Source organism: Mesoplodon bidens (assembly GCF_964165515.1).
Source record: "Mesoplodon bidens genome assembly, chromosome: 9".
NCBI classification, from domain to species: Eukaryota; Metazoa; Chordata; class Mammalia; order Artiodactyla; family Ziphiidae; genus Mesoplodon; species Mesoplodon bidens.
Genome location: NC_138166.1, coordinates 83,380,041 through 83,403,178, shown reverse-complemented (window position 1 = coordinate 83,403,178; position 23,138 = coordinate 83,380,041). Strand labels below are relative to the sequence as shown.

The following is a 23,138-nucleotide window of genomic DNA, read 5'->3' as shown; positions in this document are numbered from 1 at the left end:
GGGACCTAATGAAACTTAAAAGCTTTTGCACAGCAAAGGAAACCATAAACAAGACGAAAAGACAACCCTCAGAATGGGAGAAAATATTTGCAAATGAAGCAACTGACAAAGGATTAATCTCCAAAATTTATAAGCAGCTCATGCAGCTCAATAACAAAAAAACAACCCAATCCAAAAATGGGCAGAAGACCTAAATAGACATTTCTCCACAGAAGATATACAGACTTCCAACAAACACATGAAAGAATGCTCAACATCTTTAATCATTAGAGAAATGCAAATCAAGACTACAATGAGATATCATCTCACACCAGTCAGAATGGCCATCCTCAAAAAGTCTAGAAACAATAAATGCTGGAGAGGGTGTGGGAAAAAGGGAACCCTCTTGCACTGCTGGTGGGAATGTGAATTGGTACAGCCACTATGGAGAACAGTATGGAGGTTCCTTAACAAACTAAAAATAGAACTACCATATGACCCAGCAATCCCACTACTAGGCATATACCCTGAGAAAACCATAATTCAAAAAGAGTCATGTACCAAAATGTTCATAGCAGCCCTATTTACAATAGCCTGGAGATGGAAACAACCTAAATGTCCATCATCAGATGAATGGATAAAGAAGATGTGGCACATATATACAATGGAATATTACTCAGCCATAAAAAGAAATGAAATTGAGCTATTTGTAATGAGGTGGATAGACCTAGAGTCTGTCATCCAGAGTGAAGTAAGTCAGAAAGAGAAAGAGAAATACCGTATGCTAACACAAATATATGGAATTTAAGAAGAAAAAAAATGTCATGAAGAACCTAGGGGTAAGACAGTAATAAAGACTCTGACCTACTAGAGAATGGACTTGAGGATATGGGGAGGGGGAAGGATAAGCTGTGACAAAGCGAAAGAGAGGCATGGACATATATACACTACCAAATGTAAGGTAGATAGCTAGTGGGAAGCAGCCGCATAGCACAGGGAGATCAGCTCAGTGCTTTGTGACCACCTAGAAGGGTGGGATAGGGAGGGTGGGAGGGAGATGCAAGAGGGAGGGTATATGGGAACATATGTATATGTATAACTGATTCATTTTGTTATAAAGCAGAAACTAACACACCATTGTTAAGCAATTATACTCCAATAAAGATGTAAAAAAAAAAAACGGTCACGTTTAGAAGTGCAAAATGTTGCCAAATCAGATCCTGCCCCAGGAGATCCGTTTATATTAAATTCTGTGGGACAATAACTTCTTAATTGATCATTCTTCACTTTACATAAAGAGTCTAATTCCTTAATACTATCATGGCTATCATGTCCTATAAATTCAGACTTAAAAACAGGTGATTCATCTAGCTTTTTAAAAGAGGTGAATCCTTTAATCTATTTGTTGGAGATGGAGACCCTATCTTCTCTCTTTCAGGAACTTTACTAATCATTCTTAATTCACTACCTTTTGAACAAGGAGTCTGTAAACTGAAAGAATGAGACTGTTTGATTTCCTCATTCCATTCTGTACAACAGAAAGAATTTTTAAATTGATCAGACTTAGGTGCAGATTTTGAAGGGGCAGATTTATAACGGGAAGCAGTGTTACCATGCTTGGAATATGATGACCCCCGTCGGAATCCCAGTTGATTCGTGGGAGGAGAACATCTTTTCATTGCTCCATTTTCTGAAGTCCTTTTGGATTCTCTTTCTAATTTTGAAGAACACTTTCCTCTCTTCCCCATCTAGAGAGTCTCTAAGTAAGAATGAGATGATGTGCGCCTTGAATATGTCTTCTTATACTCATCTAGTGAATCAGAACTTTCTCTTGCCCTGTTATCTGTATATGGCCGCGAATAGCGTGCCCTCTCTCTATAAGGGGAGCGCCTATGGTGACGACCATCAGAGTCATAATAATGGGATTATGACAGATGAGGATGAACTAGTTCTGTCAGGTCTAGAACGAGACGTGCTTCCCTGCGTCGGCACCTGCTTCATCGGGAGCGGCTGGAGACGGCGACGCAAGCCCCCTCCCCGCGGCAGGGCGACGGGAGGGAGGGGAGGGGAGGAGGCCGCCGGTGCGGCGGTGGCGGCGGCATGGGCCGCGTCGGGGAAGGGGCGGCCCGCGTCGCTTGCTTGTTCCCTCGCTCGCTCCCTCCCTCCCTCCCTCCCTTCCTTCCTTCCTTCCTTCCTTCCTTCCTCCGGGGCCCTCCCGCCGCTCTCTCCCCCACACACTCAGCAGCTTATGATGTTTTAAAGAATTATTTTTAGCCAGGAATCTCTTTCCTCCCATAAGGGAAATAATATCTCCCTTTTAATTATCTATTCAGTTATTATGGGGATGGCTGTGAAAATGTAAATTGGCTGAACTTATCTCCATAAATGAGCTTTTTTGCTTCTAGAAAACTTGTTTATGCATACATGGGTAGTCTGGTTCTGGGAGCTTGCTTGGGGCTTTATGATTATTTTTCACTTACACTCTGCTTTTGGAGTTGGGAGTTGTTTACTTATCACTGCTGTGGTGAAGGTATTAGCTAAGTTTCACTTCACCATAGTTTCTGTATTTCAGACCATCTTACAAAACAAATTATTTTGAAAGATAACAATTTTAGGTAGTGATGGTTTTCTTTTGAGATCTAGAGCTTATATATTTCCTAATATCCATTCATATCATTTTCTCTCCTCGCTGTTTAAGAAAACCATCAGAAAGTAACTTGTGACAGACCTAGCAATTTATCTTAAATTTGTAAAATTTTCATAAAGGATTAGATACAAAAACGTAAGATAGTTGACTGACAAAAAATTCCTTTCTCTTTTTCAGGTTAATAAGACTAGTTTGTTCTTTACCCATCTCATGAAAATGACTTTTTCTTGATTTGGGAAATTCTGATTTTCTAGCTCTATACCATATTGGTACAAGGCATGTGTCTATAATGTTGCAGTGTCTGATTGACTGTTTTTTAGGGGTTCTTTTTACTGTGCTCTTGCCTGGTCTGCTCCTCCTTCCAGTATACTATAAATCTTTATTTAATAGATGTATTGGGCTTCCCTGGTGGCGCAGTGGTTGAGAGTCCACCTGCCGATGCAGGGGACACACGTTCGTGCCCTGGTCCGGGAAGATCCCACATGCCACGGAGCGGCTGGGCCCGTGAGCCATGGCCGCTGAGCCTGCGCGTCCGGAGCCTGTGCTCTGCAACAGGGGAAACCACAACAGTGAGAGGCCCGCGTATCGCAAAAAAAAAAAAAAAAAAAAAGATGTATTATTCACTAATTGAAATGTTTTTAAAAAGTACAGCAGTCGTACACATTTATTCTTACTTATCAAATTTCATTGAAATATTTGTATTTCCAGAACATAATTTTCTATTTGCCAGAGCTCTTCTGTTTTTAGTGAAGTATTTTTAAGTAATGCTGCTTAATTTGAGGAGTTTTTGTATAGGATTAACTAGCAGCTCTAATCTGCTTCTGATTCTTGGCAGCTGATGAATCCTTAGCCCCCCCCCCCATTTGGGTGTGTACTTGCAATGTTAAGGGTCTGCTCAGTGATTTCCAATGATTAGGCAGTTTTAGAACTGTTAGTGTAGAAGTGAGTCTTGGAGCAGTCGTGACTGTTACAGGAAAAAAAGGCAAGTACTTTTAGGATCTGCTGTGAAGTATAATGAAAGACTTAGAGCATGTTAGTGAAAGGATTGCTGGGCCATAGCCTGCTTCATATTCATCACATAGTCATGGAAATATCTTTTGAAAAGACTGATAATAAAGGCCTGTTCTGCTACTGCTTTGTGAAATGGAAGATCGGAATTAGTTGCCTAAATGGAAAATGTTCTCTTGTTGCAGCCTCTTTGAAATGTGCTGCTAGTGGGAGCTGCAGCTTCCTCCTGCTGACTCTGAGCCCCAGGCTTCGGTTGAGATGGTCCTTTCAGAAATGTGGAGCTTAGTCCAAGCCTGGATTTCAGTGGGTAGCACCTGGCATCTGTGGCTAGAAAGTCCTATGAAGTGTAAGTGCTTTACTCTCTCCTTGTAAAGAATCCCTTTTCCTTTCTTCTTTCTGCAGCTTAGCGGAGGGGAAGAACAGTGAGCAATGTAGTGTAGTGTCTGAGGTATCAGGATTTGGTTGCATTTTCTTAATGATTCAGTGATCAAAACAGGATTACTTGTTTCTTGGATGCCAACAATTCTTAAACCCTCCTGGAATTCAAAATAAAGGGACAGATTATGACCCCTTAATGTATAGTACTGGCAGTATCATCCTGGGTAATTTTTCACTGACAGTTTACTTAGACTGTGATATTCAAGTTTCCCAGGTTTCTCTAGAGGTCAGTTTTGTATTTCGTTCTTGTTCCAAAAGACACATATTTGAAAGGAGAGGCACAGTTGACCAGTGGGTGAGGCCGCATCAAGATCAATAAGGACGCTTGAAATGAGAAGACAGTTCTTTTGTCACTTCGGTTCTACTGGACACATTTACACAAGGAGCAGTATGGGAAGTTTCCTGAGACCAATTCCTCATAGAATTGTCCTAGGAAATACATATAGCTGCCATCTATATTTTAGTTTAGTTAAAAAACAGAAAACTATGATAACATAATGAGCGTTAGAAGATGCCAAGTTTATATTTGGTTTAGTTGCCTGGGGTTAACTGCTATTCTCCTTTTTTTTTTCCTATTTCAGAAATACTGGTAATATTTTAAAGTAGGGTCATTCCAGAAAAGACTCCCATTTTGGGGAGACTTTAAGTTTCCCTTCACTGAAATTTTTCTGAGATTCTTAAATCTTCCGATTTGGGCTAGGAAAATATGGAGATTCTTCTCATTGCTAAAGCAAAATGTATGTTTAAAACAAAACAGAACCAGGGCTCCAGCTGGGTAAGGCACGCAAAGTTCTACAAATGAGGACTCTGAATGAAAAAGGTCCTTTCAGGGCCTTTGTTTTCTTTATCTGTAAACTGGTTTGCTTGTTTTTTCTTGCCCTTTCTCTCTCTAAACATTGTGGATTCTGTTATTATAGCTTACTCCCAATCCAGTAAGTATCTCCGCTACCTAGTAAAAGAATGGGCTTCATGTTTGGGAAAACAAAGAGGTGTTATAGATTTATGAGATGATAGTATCTTGTCATTTTGCTTCATATTTAATAATTTAATATATATTTGTTTAAATGGCTCTATGGCCAGGAGATTTTCAGAGAGGCAGAAATAATTAAGATTGTTCTTTACTTTTTTTTTTTTTTTTGCTGTACGCGGGCCTCTCACTGTTGTGGCCTCTCTGGTTGCGGAGCACAGGCTCCGGACGCGCAGGCTCAGCAGCCATGGCTCACGGGCCCAGCCGCTTCACAGCAGCATGTGGGATCCTCCCGGACCGGGACACGAACCCGTGTCCCCTGCATCGGCAGGCGGACTCTCAACCACTGCGCCACCAGCGAAGCCCCTGTTCTTTACTTTTGAAGAGCTTACAGTCTATTAAAAAAGATGAACAAAGGCCCAAATAATTACAATATAAAGTTCTACAATTGAGCTGTTACAGTCAAGGGTACCTTGGTAGTAAGGAAAAAGGATTACTCCTCCAATATTTTCTCTTTATTTCTGGCTTTCAGGAGTTTGAATATGATGTGTTTAGCATTTGTTTGTTTGTTTGGGGGTGTAGGGGACAGTAACATTCTCTGTTGCCCTTGTCTACTGTAGTCTTTAGCAGTTCCAGTGTCCAGTGTTCTCACTGGTGGGGCTTTCTCAGTGACTCTGTCCTCCCCTGTGGCATTGATGCTCTGCCTTGCATCTGGCAGATCTTGTGCAGGATAAATTTGTTTTGCCCTTCCTTCAGTGGTAGGAGACCTCTGTGGTGTTATTGTTATAGTATTATGGGCTCAAGACGGTTTTATGCCCTGTCCTGTAGGGGTAGAGGTGTTTTTCTTTTACCCTTACTGCAACAGCAATGGGCCTTACTTAACCTATAAGCCTTGAGGGTAACATCATTTGCTGCCCTTCCCATACCAGTTAAGGCTTTTGTTCAGTAGGGGAGAAGGGCCTAGTCAGAGCTTTTTGTGTCCTTTCTGCTCTTGTGGCTACTCCTGTCCTCCAAGACTGTACCACCAAAGAGGTTTTCTCTGGTCTCCTGCCCTACCCCCATTCTTTCTCCGGAGTATTTGGTGGAGGTGTGTGGATAAGAGCCTGTAGGTGGTGGTGAATTCCCCTTGTGTCCAAGAGTCCCATGGGTTTTATATGTACATACTAGCCCACACATATACAATTTTTTTATCAATTTGTTAATAATTTTAATTGAATTTTTATTACCTGGTCGTCTGGTGCCCCATATCTCTTTTCTTTGTTCTGCCACAGATGAGCCAACACTTGGTGAGGTCTCTTTAAATTTCAGTCTACTTGGTTGTCCTGGGACCTCAGCTTTCTGCTGCATTTAAGAAAAGTTACTTTGTAGTTTATTTGCTTTTATTTATTAACTCCAAAACAATGTTCTTTTCCACTTTCTGCATCTTAGGAGAATGTGAAATTCCTCTCAGGTATATAGATTCATTTATTTTAAACCCTACAAGATATTGTTGCTTTATATAGTCAGTGTTCACAGAGATTTACTTACGTACTTAGCCTTTCCATTACTCTTCATTCCTTCCTGATTTCCATGTTTCTATCCAGAATTATTTTCATTCTGCTTGAAGAACACCCTTTAGTATTTTCTTCTTTGTTCTATTGGTAATGAACTGTCTCCTTTTATTTTTTTTCTTTTGGTCCCGATGTGTCTTAATTTTGTTGCATTTTGGAAGGATTTTTTGCTGGGTATAAGTAACCAATTGACAATTATTTTCTTCCAGTACTTTGAAGATATTTGGTTCCCATTTTTTATTTTGGCAAGTCAGCTATCAGTCTAATTGTTCCTTTAAAGGTAATACATGTTTTTTCCTCTTGCCTTTAAGATTTTCCGTTTTGTCTTTAGCAGTTTTTTAGCAGTGTTATTTGATGTGCTTAGGTCTGGTTTTTCTATCCTTAAGGTTTACAGAGTTTCTTAAACTGTGGCTTGGTGTCTTATCAGTTTGGAAATTCCTCAGCCATTATGTTTAAATAGTGTCCCACTTTTTTCTTTTCCTTCTGAGATTTCGGTCTTGTTTGTTAGACTTTTTCACTATGTCCCATATGTCACTTGCATTCTTCCTATTCCTTTTTTTTTTTTGCTGTACGCGGGCCTCTCACTGTTGTGGCCTCTCCCGTTGCGGAGCACAGACTACGGACGCGCAGGCTCAGCGACCATGGCTCACGGGTCCAGCCGCTCCGCGGCATGTGGGATCTTCACGGACCGGGGCACGAACCCGTGTCCCCTGCATCAGCAGGCAAACTCTCAACCACTGCACCACCAGGGAAGCCCATTCTTCCTATTCTTTACCTTTATTCTGTTTTGAGTTTGTGCTTCAGGTCTTATTTTCTATTGACCTATTCTCTAGCATAGTAATCTTTTCTTCAGTTGTCTGATTGGTATTCAACCCTTCCATTTGGGTCTTAATTTCAGTTACTGTATTTTTCAGTTCTAGAATTTCCCTTTGATTCTTCTTTTTTTTTAGATTCCATTTCTTAATGCAAATTCCAATTTGTCTTCTAATTTCTTGAATACGTTAATCAGCTCTTTAATTTTTCCCAATTGTTTATTGTGAAAAATTCATAACTTGAAAGAATTCTGTAGTGAACACTGATTCATGATAAGCCCTTCTCAAATTGCCTGTTCCCATTTGCTTTCTCTCTTTTTTCTTTCTTTCTCTCCCTTTTGGAACCTTTTGGAAGTAAATTGCAGATTTTATAATGCTGTACCCCTAAAGATTTTGATGTATAGCTCCTAAGAACAAAGACATTCTACTAAACTAAAACCATTGTCACATTAAAGAAATTTAACATTGATATACAATAATATTATCTAATACACAGTCCATATTCAAATTTCCTAGTTGTTGCAGTTACAGATTTCTAGCTTTTTTTTTTTTTTTTTTTTGGTACGCGGGCCTCTCACTGTTGTGTCCTCTCCCAGTGCGGAGCACAGTCTCCGGACGTGCAGGCCCAGCAGCCATGGCTTACGGGCCTAGGCCCTCCGTGGCATGTGGGATCTTCCCGGACCGGGGCACAAACCCGTGTCCCCTGCATTGGCGGGCGGACTCTCAACCACTGCGCCACCAGGGAAGCCCCAGATTTCTGGCTTTCTAAAAATTTTACTTTCCCTAATCCAGGCTCGAAACAAGGATAATGCATTGCTTTTAGGTGTTTTGTCACTTTAGTTTCCTGGGTTTTTTTTTTTTTTTCCTTTTAGGATAGTGACATTAAAAAACAAATCCAGGCCCATTTTGTCTTTGTTTTTAATATGACCCACTCGCTATTTTGCTTTGTCTGGTTGTTTCCTTATGATTGTGTTCAACTTAAACAGTTTTTGGAAGAATACTACATGAACGAAAAATTGTTGTTTTCAGTGAATCACATCAAGAATCACTTAAAATGTGTTTGTCCCATTATTGGTGATGTTAAGTTTTATCATTTTGGTTGAGACATCACAGTTATTTTAGTCCTCATCTGATAACTCCGTTATCTAGATAGGTTATTTTCTATTGTCTGTTTCCACCCCCAACCCTCCCTTTTTTGCTTTCGTTTGATAAATACTGGATATATTGTTTATGGAAAGTTGAAGAGGTAATAAATGATGTTTTTCCCCTGAGGTAATTTCTTTTGCTTCTGGCAGGTCTTTATGATAGGCCCAGATCCCTTTAGTTTGTGAAGGGATTGAACAGATTCTAAACTGTGTGTTTCTTTTTTGTAAAATATACATGACATCAAATTTACCATTCTAACTATTTTAAAGTGTACAACTCAGTGAGAGTAAGTATATTCATGTTGTTTTATGACCACCAACACAAGCAACCTCCAGAATATTTTTATCTTCTACAAGTAAAACTTTGTACCCATTAAATGATAACGCTGCCCATTCTCCCTCCCATCAACCCTTGGCGACCAAAATTCTACCTTTGTCTCTATGAATTTGACTACTGCAGGTACCTCATGTAAGTGGAATCATACAGTATTTGTCCTTTTGTGTCAAACTTATTTTACTAAGCATAATGTCCTCAAAATTCATCCATGTTATGGCATGTAATGGTACTTCCTTCCTTTTTAAGGCTGAATAATAGTCCACTGTATGTATATGCCACATTTTGTTTATCCATTCTTCTGTCAATGAACATTTGAGTTGTTTTCAACTTTTGGTTATTGTGAAATATGCTGCTATGAACATTGGTGTATAAACATCTGTTTGAGTCCCTGCTTTTGATTGTTTTGGCTATATACCCAAAAGTGGAATTGCTGCATTATGTGGTAATTTTATTTTTAATTTTTTTGAGGAACTGCCATACTATTTTCCATATTGGCTGCACTAGTTTACATTCCCACTAGCAATGTGCATAGTTACAATTTCTCTACAACCTCATCAACACTTGGTTTTTTTGTTTGTTTCTTTGTTTTGTTTTGTTTGTTTTGGCCACGTTGCAGCCTGTGGGATCTTAGTTCCCTGACCAGGAATCGAACCCATGCCCCCTGCAGTGGAAGTGCAGAGTCTCAACTGCTGGACTGCCAGGGAAGTCCCTGCCTATTATTTTTAATTATTTTATTTTATTTATTTTATTTTATGCTACATTGGGTCTTCATTGCTACACACAGGCTTTCTCTAGCTGCAGTGAGTGGGGGCTACTCTTCATTGTGGTGCGCGGGCTTCTCATTGCGGTGGCATCTCTTGTTGTGGAGCACGGGTTCTAGGTGCGAGGGCTTCAGTAGTTGTGACGCGCGGGCTCAGTAGTCATGGCTTGCGGGCTCTAGAGCGCAGGTTGAGTAGTTGTGGTGCACAGGCTTAGTTGTTCCATGCCATGTGGGATCTTCCCAGAACAGGGCTCGGACCCATGGCCCCGGTGTCAGCAGGTGGATTCTTAACCACTACACCACCAGGGAAGTCCCTCTGCCTATTTTTAAATTGGGTTGTTTGGTTTCGTTGTTGTTGTTGTGTTGTAGGAGTTCTTTATATATTCTGAATATTAACCCCTTATCAGATATGTCATTTGCAAATATTTTCTCACATTCTGTGGGTTGCCTTCTCATACTGATTATATCTTTTAATGATGAAAAGAAGTTTAAAATGTTGATGTAGTCCAATTTATGTGTTTTTACTTTTGTTGCTTGTGTGTTTTTTTGTGGTTTTTTTTTGGCCTTGCTCCATGGCATGCAGGATCTTAGTTCCCTGACTAGGGATCGAATCCCGTGCCCTATGCATTGGAAGCACAGAGTCCTAACTACTGGACCGCCAGGGAATTCCCTGTTGCTTGTGCTTTTGATCCAAGAAATCATTGCCAAATTTAATGCACATATAGCTTTCCCCCCATGAGTTTTATAGTTTTAGGTCTTACATTTAAATTTTGATCCATTTTGAGTTAATTTTTGTATATGATGTCCTGTTCTTGTTGAAAATCATTTGACCATATCTGCACGGATTCATTTCTGGGCTCTCTATTCTGTTCCAGTGGTCTTGTGTCTGTGTTTATGCCAGTGCTAAACTTTTTTTTTTTTTTGGTGGCAAAACCACAAAATATGAAATTCAACCTCCCAACAGTTTGCAAGTATACAGTGCAATATTTTGCAAGCATACAGTGCAATATTGTTGACCACATGCATGTTGTGTAGCGGATCCCCCTGAACCCCCTGCAGCCTACATGACTGAAACTCTGCATCCACTGAACAACTCTCCACCTCCTCCTCCTCCTAGCCCCTGAGTTTGACTACTTTAGATAGCTCATGTAAATGGAATCATGCAGCATTTGCCGTTTTATGACTGAGGTATTTTACTTGGCACAATACCCTCAAGGTTCATCTATGCCTTTGCAGCACATGACAGGATTTTTAAGACTAAGTGATAATCCATTAAGACTGAATGGATACTCCATTCCATGTATGTATCACATTTTCTTTATCCATTCATCCATTGATAGACTTTCAGTTTGCTTCCACCTCTTGGCTTTTGTGAATAATGCTGCAATGAACGTGGGTGTGCAAAGATCTTTTTGAGATGTTATTTTCAATTCTTTTGGGTATATATCCAGAAGTGGAGTTGCTGGATCACATGGTAGTTACATTTTTAATTTTTTGATGAACCTCCATACTGTTTTCCATAGTGTCTGCACTATTTTATATTACCATCAACAGTGCATAAGAGTTCGAATATCTCCACATCCTCACCAACACTTATTTTCTGGTTTCTTTTTTTTTTTTTGCGGTACGCGGGCCTCTAACTGCTGTGGCCTCTCCCGTTGCGGAGCACAGGCTCCGGACGCGCAGGCTCAGTGGCCATGGCTCATGGGCCCAGCCACTCCGCGGCATGTGGGATCCTCCCAGACCGGGCCACGAACCCGCGTCCCCTGCCTCGGCAGGCGGACTCTCAACCACTGCGCTGCCAGGGAAGCCCTCTGGTTTCTTTTGATAGTGGCTGTCTTAACAGGTATGAAGTGATATCTGATTATGCTTTTGATTTACATTTCCCTGATAACTAGTCATGTTAGCATCTTTTTATGCTTGTTGGCCATGTTTATACTGTCTTTAGAGAAATGGTTTTTTTCAAGCCCTTTGCTCAATTTAAAATTGGGTTATTGGTTTTTATGTTGAGTTATAGAAATTCTTTATATATTTTGGATATTAACTCCTTGTCAGATGTATGGTTTGCAAATATTTCTCCCATTCCATAGATTGCTTTCTCACTCTGGATTTTGTGTTGCACAGAAGTTTTTAGAGTTTGGTGTTGTCCTATTTGTTTTATTTTTGCTTTTGTTTCTTGTGGTTTTGGTGTCATATCCATGAAGTCATCATCAAATCCAGTGTCATGAAATTTCTTGTCCCCCATGCTTTCTTCTTGGAGTTATAGTTTCAGGTGTTACATTTAGGTCTTTAATCCATTGTGAGCTAATTTTTGTATATGGTGTAAAATGAGAGTCCACTTCTTTCTTTTGTCTATGGATATCCCTTTTTCCAACAGTATTCGTTGAAGAGACACTCCCTTCCCCATCTTGTAGTTTTCTCATCCTTGTTGAAGATGATTTGTCTCTATTTTCGAGGGTTTCTTTATTGGTGCTCTGTTTTTTCCCATTGGTCTATGTATCTTTCTTTATGCCAGTACCATACTCTTTTGATTGCTGTGGTTTCATAATAAATTTTGAAATCAGGAAATATGAGACCTCCAATTTTGTTCTTTTTCAAGATTATCTTAGCTGTTTGGGACCCCTTGAAATTCCATATGAATTTTTCGATGGATTTTTCTCTTTCTGCAAAAAAAAAGTCCTTAGGATTTTGATAGGGATTGCATTGAATCTGTAGAGCACTTTGGATAGTCTTAACAACTGTAGTACGTCTTCTAATCCTTGAACCCAGGATGTCTTTTCATTTATTGGTGTCTTCTTTAATTTCTTTCACAAGTATTTTATAGTTTTCAGTGTACAGCTTGCTTTATTCCTGAGTATTTTGTTCTTTTTGGAAGCTGTTGTATATGCAGTTGTTTTCTTAATTTCGTTTTCAGATCGTTCATTGTCAGTATATAAAAACAACTGATTTGGGGGTGTTGACTTTGTATTTTGCAACTTTGATGAATTCGTTTATTAGTTCTAACAGGTTTTGAGGAATCTTGAGGGTTATCTACATATAAGATCATGTCATATGTGAACAGTCATCATTTTACCTTTTCCTGTCTAATTGGGATGCCTTTTATTTGCTTTTCTTACCTAATTGCTCTGGCTAGAACTTCTAGTACTATGCGGAATAGAAGTGGCAAAAGTGGGCATCTTTGTCTTGTTCCTGCTCTTACAGAGTTTTGAAAAGTTTTCAGTCTTTGAATATTGAATATGATGTTCACTGTGGAGTTTTCTTATGTAGTCTTTACTACGTTGAGACAGTTTTCTTCTTTACCTAGTTTGTTGAGTGTCTTTATCATGAAAGGGTGATAGCTTTTGTCAGATGCTTTTCTGCATCAATTGAGATATTTATGTGGTTTTCCCCCCTTTATTCTGTTAATATGGTGCATTACATTGTTTGATTTTTGTATGTTGAGCCACCCTTGCATTTCAGGAATAAATCCCACTTGGTCATGGTGTATAATTCTTTAATATACTGTTGAATTCAGTTTGCTACTATTTTTTTGAAGTTTTTTTTCCATTAGTATTCATAAGGGATATTGGTCTGTAGGTTTTTTTTTTTTTTTTGCGGTACGCGGGCCTCTCACTGTTGTGGCCTCTCCGGTTGCGGAGCACAGGCTCCAGACGCGCAGGCTCAGTGGCCATGGCTCACAGGCCTAGCCGCTCCGCGGCATGTGGGATCTTCCCGGACCGGGGCACGAACCCGTGTCCCCTGCATCAGCAGGTGGACTCTCAACCACTGTGCCACCAGGGAAGCCCCTGTAGGGTTTTTTTTTTTTTTTTTTCCTTGTAGTAGTATCTTTGTCTGCCTTTGGTATCAGGGTAATCCTGGCCTCATAGAATGAATTCGGAAATGTTTACTCCTCCTTTTCAGTTTTTGGGATGAATTTGAGAAGGATTGGTGTTAATTCTTCTTTAAATGTTTGGTAGAATTCACCAGTAAAGCCATCTGATCCTGGGCGTTTCTTTGTTGGGAAGTTTTTGATTACTGATTCAGTCTGTTCACTACGTTTAGTAATATAGTCTATTCAGATTTTCTGTTTCTTCTCGATTCAGTCTTGGTACATTGTATGTTTCTAGGAATTTGTCCATTTCATCTGGATTATCCATTTTGTTGGTGTACAGTTCACAGTGTTTCCCGTAATCTTTTTTATTTCTGTAAACTTAGTAGTAACGTCCCCACCTTTGTTTCATTTCTTTTTGCTTGGTTAAAATCTAGATAAAGGTTTGTCAATTTTGTTGATCTTTTTGAAGAATCAAATCATGGTTTTTCTGTGTTCTATTTTATTTATCTTTGCTCTAATCTTTATTATTTGCTTCCCTATGCGAGCTTTGGGCTTAGTTTTTTCTTTTTTTTCTAGTTCCTTAAGGTATAAAGTGAGGTTGTTGATTTGAGATAATTTTTCTTTTTTTAATTTAAGTGTATATGTATAGCTATAAATTTCCCTCTTAGCACTGTTTCACTGCATCTTACAAGTTTTGGTATGTTGTATTTCTATTTTCATTTGTCTTAAAATATTTTCTAATTTCCCTTCTCTGACCCATTAGTTGTTTAAGAATTGATATTTAATTTTTACATATTTGTGAATTTTCCAGTTTTCCTTCTGTTAATTTCTAGTTGCATTTCATTTCTGATTGGAAAACATACTTTCTGTGATTTCAATCCTTCTGCATTTCTTAAGACTTATTTTGTGGCCTAACATCTGGTCTATCCTGGAGAAGTTTCAGCCTTTTTGAGGTACATTTCCTGTTTCCTGCTGAAAATCTGGACTATTTTCCAGGCCCCCTCTTCCTTGGCGGGCTCTGAATTCTACTTTTCATCTCCCCAGTCTTATGTGACTGCCCAAATCTCTTCAGCTTTTTAGCCTCTTGTCTTCTACTTTCAAACAGGCAAATGTCTTGTGGAGAAAGGTGGAGCCACATATTAGGCTGAACTCTCTGGAATCTGTGACCTCATGTTCTAGATGTCTTGGTAGTTCTGATGTCTTCAAACAAGTTCTTTTTGATATTTAATCAATTTTTTCTACTTTTTTTTTGGCTGGAAAATTGGTGTACAGCCAGTTAGTGTGGTAAAAACAAAGTTGAAACACTTGATGAATGCTATGAACGCTAAGGCTTCAGGTATAAAATTAATTCCTGTATGTTAAAAAGCTTCACTATGCTTTCCCAAAAAAAAAAAGTGTAATTTAAATTTTTACAAAAAGGATTTTATGATATCATCTGCATCTTTGTCTTTTAAATGTATATCTTGGAGATACTTCCATATTAGGACTACAAATCTATACTTATTTTTAAAGACCGTTCCAAAGGACATGTTAAAAACTATTCAAACATCATCAAAGGTGCTTGAAAAAGAAATCTTCTTTGCATCCCTACGCCCAAGTTAACAGTTCCGCAGAAGGAAATATTTTTTTTATTTTGTTTTGACTTTTGGTTCTGCCCTTCATTTTTGAGATCTTTACTTTTAAGGAGATAGAAATGTTTGTCAGAAATACAGATAATAAGAATGATATAATTGGTATTTTTTGCTAGTTTCTGCCATTCAAATTAAAGCACAACATGACACTGTACAATCAATGAACTTTTTCACAAGGGTTCTGACTTGGTGGGTTGACAGTTAGATTTCACTAGGGAGAAAGACTTCATACTAGTTTAATTTAATAGGCAGTATTGAGTTTTGTTTGTTTTGTTCTATTTTGTTTTTTAAACACAGATACAGAAAAACCACACAAAACAAATGTATAACTTAGTGAATTAAGGTAGGTCTTTGAGTGTCTTTTAATCTGCAGGTTCTTTCTCTCCCTGTTGTGTTGAGGAATCTGGGCCTTTTGACCTGTTGAGTTTCCTATAGTCTTGATTTTGTTGATTACATAGTTAGGATGCAGTTCTGCTTTCCTCTTTATTTCCTGCAAATTGCCTGCTAGATCCAGAGGCTTAATGAGATGCAGATTTGATCCTCTTGTCCTTGTGGTGATGAATTTGAGGAAATTTTTGAACAAGGCTCTGTGAATGATTCTGCTCCAAGAGGCATCCATTTGGTGGATGGGTGGTCTGGAGGTTCTAAGATGGCTTCACTTACATGCCTGACACTCTGGTAGGAAGGGCTGGAAGGCTTGACTTAACTGGGCTCCACTTGCTTTCCGTGTAGTGTTAGGTCTCTTTACATTGTCTCTGCAGCAAAGTCTCCATGTTGTCTCTCTACTAGAGTAGTCACAGTTCTTAATGGTAAGTGTTAAAGAATATGTGGACATATATTAAAACCACCACAGTAACCAATGAATATTTTGGGGAGATAGTTTGTTGTATTTTATCATTTATCCATGAATCTTGCTTGTAGCAGTTATTTCTGGTGTGATTTTCTATTTCCCTCATTCCTTCCACATTTATTAACTAGCATTCTTCTGTTAAAAAAGATGTCTTATATCCTGCAAATAACCTCTCCCCAGTTATTTATTCAGTTGTTATTCACATCAGTATGGACTCATGGATATTGTTTTGTTTTTAAACTATAATCCAATACTGTCATAATTTGTTACTCCCAGGTTTTCTAGTTTAGGCCGTTGGGAGCTTTTTCAGTTGGCTCCTATGTCCTTTGGACTTTAGGCTAGTTTTTATTTATTTATAATTTTTATTTATTTATTATTTTTGGCTGCGTTGGGTCTTCATTGTTGCGCACAGGCTTTCTCTAGTTGTCGTGAGCGGGGGCTACTCATGGTTGCGGTGCACAGGCTTCTCATTGCGGTGGCTTCTCTTGTTGTGGAGCATGGGCTCTAGGTGCGCAGGCTTCAGTAGTTGTGGCTCGTGGGCTCTAGAGCGCAGGCTCAGTAGCTGTGGCACACAGGCTTAGTTGCTCTGCTGCATGTGGGATCTTTCTGGACCAGGGCTCGAACCCATGTCGCCTGCATTGGCAGGCAGATTCTTAACCACTGTGCCACCAGGGAAGCTCCTAGGCTAGTTTTTAAAATGTTTTTCTGGCCTACTTTCTTTGTAAGCATGCTATTCTCATTATCTGCCCCCGCCCCCAGTTGCTATATATATATGGCATTTGAGCTCAATGGCTTATTTCTTGTGAAATTAGTTTTTTGAACTTTTGGAAGGAGGCATAGTTAAGGATAGTATTTCCAACTTCATAGAGCTTCCTTTTCTCTTGTTTTCAAATAGTATTTACAAATATGGTGGTTTGGTTTCTAAGATTTCCGAGCTTTGTTATTACCTTCTCCTTTTTTTCCTTTGTCTCTGTTGTACTTGTCCTGTATATTATTGACTTTTCACAGCAGTTTCTCCTCAGTTTGGGGCCCTGCCCTGTCTTTTCAGTTTTAAGAGTGCATAGAGGCTAGATTGTTCCATCTCCTTAGACCTTACATAGGCCTCTTTAACTCATTTGCTTTTGGATTGGGCAAAACCTTTTCTGTTTTCATCTGCAGTCTTCAGATTGGTTCCCTGTGCTTTCTAGTGAATACCTGTTGACTCTTGGTATTCTCTGCTCTTAGATCCATTAGATACCCTATTGTTTCCCTCTGCTTCTGCCTTTTACTGAAGTTGAAACAGGTCTTACAGATGTCACTGGCTTGTCCCCATCCACTTATATTTTGGGGTTCCTGGAGATAACTAGATAATACCTAGTTTTGTTGTAAATGTCCGTAGTGCTTTGGTTTTGCTCTTTAATTGCTCTGTTTTTATGAGGACATTTATGGTGATTCCAAGGCTGCTTATTTGCTATTATATTTTAAAATCTCAATTTGAGGGGCTTCCCTGGTGGCACAGTGGTTGAGAATCTGCCTGCCAATGCAGGGGACACGGGTTTGAGCCCTGGTCTGGGAAGATCCCGCATGCCGCGGAGCAACTGGGCCCGTGAGCCACAACTACTGAGCCTGCGCGTCTGGAGCCTGTGCTCCGCAACAAGAGAGGCCGCGATAGTGAGAGGCCCGCGCACCGCAGTGAAGAATGGCCCCCGCTTGCCGCAACTAGAGAAAGCCCTCGCACAGAAATGAAGACCCAACACAGCTAAAAATAAATAAATAAATATATTTTTTAAAAAAAAATCAATTTGAGGGAGGTATATTTTGATGGCATATTAAATCGTAGATGTGCTTGGGTTACTGGTTAGATAATGAATGGCTAAAAACTATGGCTTGGAAGATTTTTTGTGACAGTATGCTAGGGGTAAAAAGTACAAAAAATTAATAAATACATTTTATCTAGAAGGAAGTTAATGTTTCATGCTTGGTTTTTCACCAGCTTATTACTTGATTAAAGCTAAGTTTTATGTCAATAGACATATCATTGTGAGTTTTAGAGTCTCTTTTCAGTTTACTTTGGGAACTCATACAGGCCATTTCCTTGACTTGCCATTTATCTTTGGAAAGATCTTGAAGAATCCTTGTGTATTACTTGTGAAGTGCTCTATCTTCATAAGAAATTGAGTAGGTAAATCTCTGTGATCTTTCTTTACAGTTGGCTCTGTTCCTGAATTGGGATTGAAAAAGATTTTCAGTCCATTATTAACAGCCCATTTTAGCCTGCTCCCACTCCCATGAAGAGGCAGTTTGGTATAGAATTGGATTAGAATTTATCGCTTGTTAATTAGTTGCCTACTTTATACTGCATGAGTTTGTTCCGAAAGTTATCTTTCAAAATAGGGCTTTGTTTTATAACTGTGACTAGCTGTTAGAGACCAAATTCTGTGCTTTTGCTCTATTTATTATTTCCATAGATGCTCCTGTGGAAATGATTTTAGTAGCATATACAGCACTGTCTGTGCCAAATATAAAAACATTAGAAAATAATTGAAGTATGTGAAATAGTTTTTGTACTGTTTTAGTCAGGAACTAAAGATTGAAATGTAGGCCTATTGAGACCAATATGAAATATATTCTCCTATTTATAGATATATTAAAATAGCTTCCAGACTCAATTCTTAGAGTGAACAAAAGCTTACTTATTTTAAGTGGAAAAGAGAAGAAACATCCAACCTATAGATTAGGGTTGGAAACTATACAGTGACATTTTAGTTTTAATAGAAACTTTTGGGACATTTTTCTTTATACTCTCCCCCCTACACAATTAATAATTATAGTCAGCAGGATTAGATCTGTTTATTCAGTTGATAACTCTCATGCCTTCCTACAATCAGAAGATTTTAGATAATACTTTTGTTGAGCACAGCCTATAAATTTATACCGTAGTTTGAAGTTTTGGCTGAATTAGTGGGCAATTTAGCTTGTCAGATTTTTCTTTCATTATACTTTGGTCTAAATAAGTTTGTATATGTATTGAGGTTGTATGGCATAAACGTTGTTTAGAAAAGTAGTTTTTAAGACTTTTTTTTTTGTCTGATCTACTTTCAGGTTCATGCATGGGAGATTTCAGACCAATTGTTACAGATCCGGCAAGATGTGGAATCATGCTATTTTGCTGCACAGACCATGAAAATGAAGATTCAGACCTCATTTTATGAGCTCCCCACAGACTCTCATGCCTCTTTACGGGACTCATTACTAACCCATATCCAGAACTTGAAAGACTTGTCACCTGTCATTGTAACTCAGGTAAATCCTATGCTTCTCATTAGGAAAATTTGTAAGACCATTTGGATTTATCAAGTTAATTTTGATTGACATTGCTTGCTAGCCCATGTGAAGTGATGTTAACTTTTTTACAGACTCATTGCTATATTCTTATAAGTGAATAGAAAGTGAATATTTAAATCTTTGTATTCATCTTAGAATTCATTTGATACTAAACTAACTTGAATACCAAAAAGTGGGGGAGGTCACACACACACACACACACACACACCCCACCCCACTGTTAAAATTGTAGATGGTAAAGTACTGTCCTGGGTCAGAAGTCTACATACCTGTCTTTTAAAATAATCCTTTCTAGACTGATTGGCTAGTAAAAGTCTCATGAATGAAGTGGTGAACTAGAGCATCTGGCCTTTCCACCTTAGGTAGGGAAATACATTAGAAAGGAAAACTGGAAGCTTCAGTGAGTACATACTCACATGTGTTCTCTGCCTGGCATAGAAGTGTCCTTGAAGGGGAAGTAGGCTTTTGCATAAGCCTTCAAGATAAGACATGAAGAGAAGGGAAATGGCAATCCATTACTTGAGGAGTGAGTCAAAGGGCTGACTTTGTCAGTAGCTTTGGCTTTTTGGCAGAATAATTTATATGTCCATGAAGTTCTGTGGTATTGCCAAATAAAAGTAAGTATTGATATATTCTGAGGAAAATATATAGTCTGTTCTTTCTGACTTTTTGTTATTTTTTTGGTTTGGTTTTTCATTTTTAAAGGTTAACTTTTAAGTCCCAGCAATTTGTAGTTAACCCAGAAGAATTTACATGATATGTAGCTGTGGGGGTGAGAAGGAGGGTGGTGTCACTGTTTTAGTTGTCATATTGTTTGGAAGAAATTTAGTTTCTTTGCTTTCCAGTTAATATTGATGTTAACTCTATTTCTGTTCATCTGTCTGTTCATTTATTTAATCTCTTTTTATTCAGCTGGCTTTAGCAATAGCAGACCTTGCTCTACAGATGCCTTCCTGGAAGGGATGTGTACAAACATTGGTAGAAAAGTAAGTAACTTGTATTGACTATATGCTAGCGTTTACCATTAACCTACACAGAGAAATCTGTTAGCAATAGCTAGACATTTGGACTATTCCCCCCAGACTCTTAATGTAGAATTATTTATTAACTTTTGTTAGATTAAAAGAAAATCATTTAAAATTTAAATACTACAGAAATATGTCATGTGGGACTTAAAAGAATTTCGTAGTTTACACACACACACACACACACACACACACACACATGCTTCTTTTTTTTTTTTTTTTTTTTTTTGCGGTACACGGGCCTCTCACTGTTGTGACCTCTCCCGCCACGGAGCACAGGCTCCGGACGCGCAGGCCCAGCGGCCGTGGCTCACGGGCCCAGCTGCTCCGCGGCATGTGGGATCTTCCCGGACCGGGGCACGAACCCGTGTCCCCTGCATCGGCAGGCGCACTCTCAACCACTGTGCCACCAGGGAAGCCCCACACATGCTTCTTGAATTAACTACAACGACTTAAAAGAACTTCATAGTTTACATGCACACACACACGCTTCTTGAATTAACTACAACAACGTATTTCATTGCCTTGTGGATCACTCCCACTGTCATATCAGTGATTTTTATAAAAACATTGTCAGAATGTTTAAGATTATACTAAATTGAAAGTTGTTATGAGTATACATTCTTACTGATTGGGGTTTATTTCATGTCTATAAAAGGGACAGTATTATTTTTAGATATATGGAGCTTGCTGCTTTGAGTAAAGTATTTCCTCATGGTCTTGGCAAGATAATCTTGATATTTGCTTGCATTTTGGCATTTGGTTAGGAAATTATTTTTGAGCAGAGTGGATGTCCTTTTTACCACCAACTATAGTGTGTCATTAAAACCTTTACGTGGATAATTTATTTTTTGTTTTAAGAAACTTTTTATTAATAATATTAATATATGCTCTTTGAAAAAATTCTAGCAGTATGGAAGCTTTCAAAGTAAAAAGTAAATACCTTCCCCTCTTCCTTTTCCTGTATTTTATAAGTAAACCACTATTGGTGATTGACTATATAGCCCTCTAGACTTCCCTTTAAGCATTTTAAAATAAGTAAGTGCATATATATTAATATGCATACACGTATGTATTTTTTTCAGTTGTATGTAAAAATATGTTTCATATCCTTCTTTTTGCTTAATATGTTGTGGACATCTCACGTTATGACATAGGTACTTGTTATAATGGTTGTGTATGTTCCATTGTATGATATCTGTAACCTTTTTTATCCTGTCTAATTATGGAGGACCTTTATATTTTTCCAGTATTTTTTGCTATTATAAAAAAAATACTTGTGCATATACATCTGTATGTGTATGTGAGATTTTTCTGACAGATAAATTTCTGGAAGTGGAATTGCTGGGTCAAAGATTATTATGCAAGTTGAAATTTTGATTTCTAGATATCTTTCCAAAAAAGTATATCTAGTTTTCTCCCCTTCAACAGTAGTGAGAATTCTACTTTTGTTGTTGTGGTTGTTCTGATGGCTGTTGTTATCTTATGTGATTGTGTGGGGCTGTGATTGTGAGTGTGGTGCACATTCTGAATAACCTATATCTCTCCTCTTTTCTTTCCTAGATATAGCAATGATGTAACTTCTCTGCCTTTTCTGCTGGAGATCCTTACAGTGTTACCTGAAGAAGTACATAGTCGTTCCTTACGAATTGGAGCTAACCGACGCACAGAAATTATAGAAGATTTGGCCTTCTATTCTAGTACAGTGGTATCTCTATTGGTGAGTATGTTTGAAATACTGAGTTGCTGCCTAGGGGCAAAAAGCCTTGGTGGTTATTTAGTAATTCAGTTGCACTATTGTGAAATAGCTTTCTTAGCAAAATTTGACAATGATAATACGGTGGCATTTATATAATACTTTACAGTTAAAAAGTACTTTCAGAAGCTGTACTTTTTGAGCTTCTAAGTAATGCTTTGAGGGTGGTGTTCTCTCCATTTTATGAATGAGAAACAGGCTTTAGAGTGACACTACTGCTAATTCAGAGTTTGAACTCAGGTCTTCTGATTACATGTCCCTTGCTCTTCTGCTTCTTCATGCCACCGACTGTAGGCTGTTGATCAAGGACTGTGCTAAGGGAAGTGTGTATAAATTTACTTTACTTAAGGAAAGGATCCTCTCTAAGGGATGAACTGAGATTTTTTGATAGGGTGGTGGTACAGGACTTTACTTGACCTTTGAGCCATATCACAATTATAGATTAGCTAATACTACACCATCCTTTTAAAAAGAGTTAATTTTTGATTAGGTGGAAATTTTAATGCCCTAGACCAGGGTGGGTAAATTTATGGTCCATGGGCTGGTCACCTATTTTTGTAAATAAAGTTTTATTAGAACACAGTCATGCCCATTCAGTTACACGGTGTCTGTGTCCGTAATTTTGGGCTAAAACGGCAGAATTGAGTAGTTTTCACAGAGGCCATATGGTCCGCAAAGCCTAAAATATTTACTGTCTGGTCCTTTATAGAAAAATTTTGTGGATTTCTGAACTACTAGATGGTATTAAATTGATAATCTAGCTCACATCTCATTTTTAGGTCTTTATTGTCCAGCTCAATTTTCTCAACAATGTGGTTTATAATAGATTATTTTTCAGGAATGTGTTTCAGTACTTCAGCATCATAGAACTTTTTATTTGAAAAAACAAAATTTTGTTTAAAATTGTGTTCAGTTTGGTGTTAGAAATTCATTGGAAACTTTTTTAAGTTAAATGTATTTTTTAATTAACCATTTATTTTAAAGAAATAGTGTAATAGAAAATTAGAAAATGTAGATAAGCAAATTACATTCAAACCACCTGGGATCACACTATTTATTAATCCTTTAGCACATATCCTCTGTGAACATATATACAGA

The 23,138-nt window shown here is 38.4% G+C and overlaps 1 protein-coding gene and 1 pseudogene across 3 annotated transcripts in view; one reads left to right on the top strand and one right to left on the bottom strand.

Annotated features, from left to right (window-relative positions):
• The window catches only part of TNPO3 (transportin 3), a 163,961-nt gene that overhangs the window by 89,511 nt on the left and 51,312 nt on the right, over nt 1-23,138 (top strand). For both annotated transcript variants that reach the window (XM_081243921.1, XM_081243920.1), the window contains 3 exons: nt 19,017-19,217; nt 20,172-20,245; nt 21,848-22,004. In XM_081243921.1, coding sequence (XP_081100047.1) covers nt 19,017-19,217; nt 20,172-20,245; nt 21,848-22,004 — 432 coding nt within the window. The remainder of the gene's footprint in view (nt 1-19,016; nt 19,218-20,171; nt 20,246-21,847; nt 22,005-23,138) is intronic.
• Nucleotides 1,062-1,898, bottom strand: LOC308622473 (histone-lysine N-methyltransferase SETD2-like; annotated as a pseudogene). The gene has a single exon. The product of its transcript is annotated as a histone-lysine N-methyltransferase SETD2-like (transcript).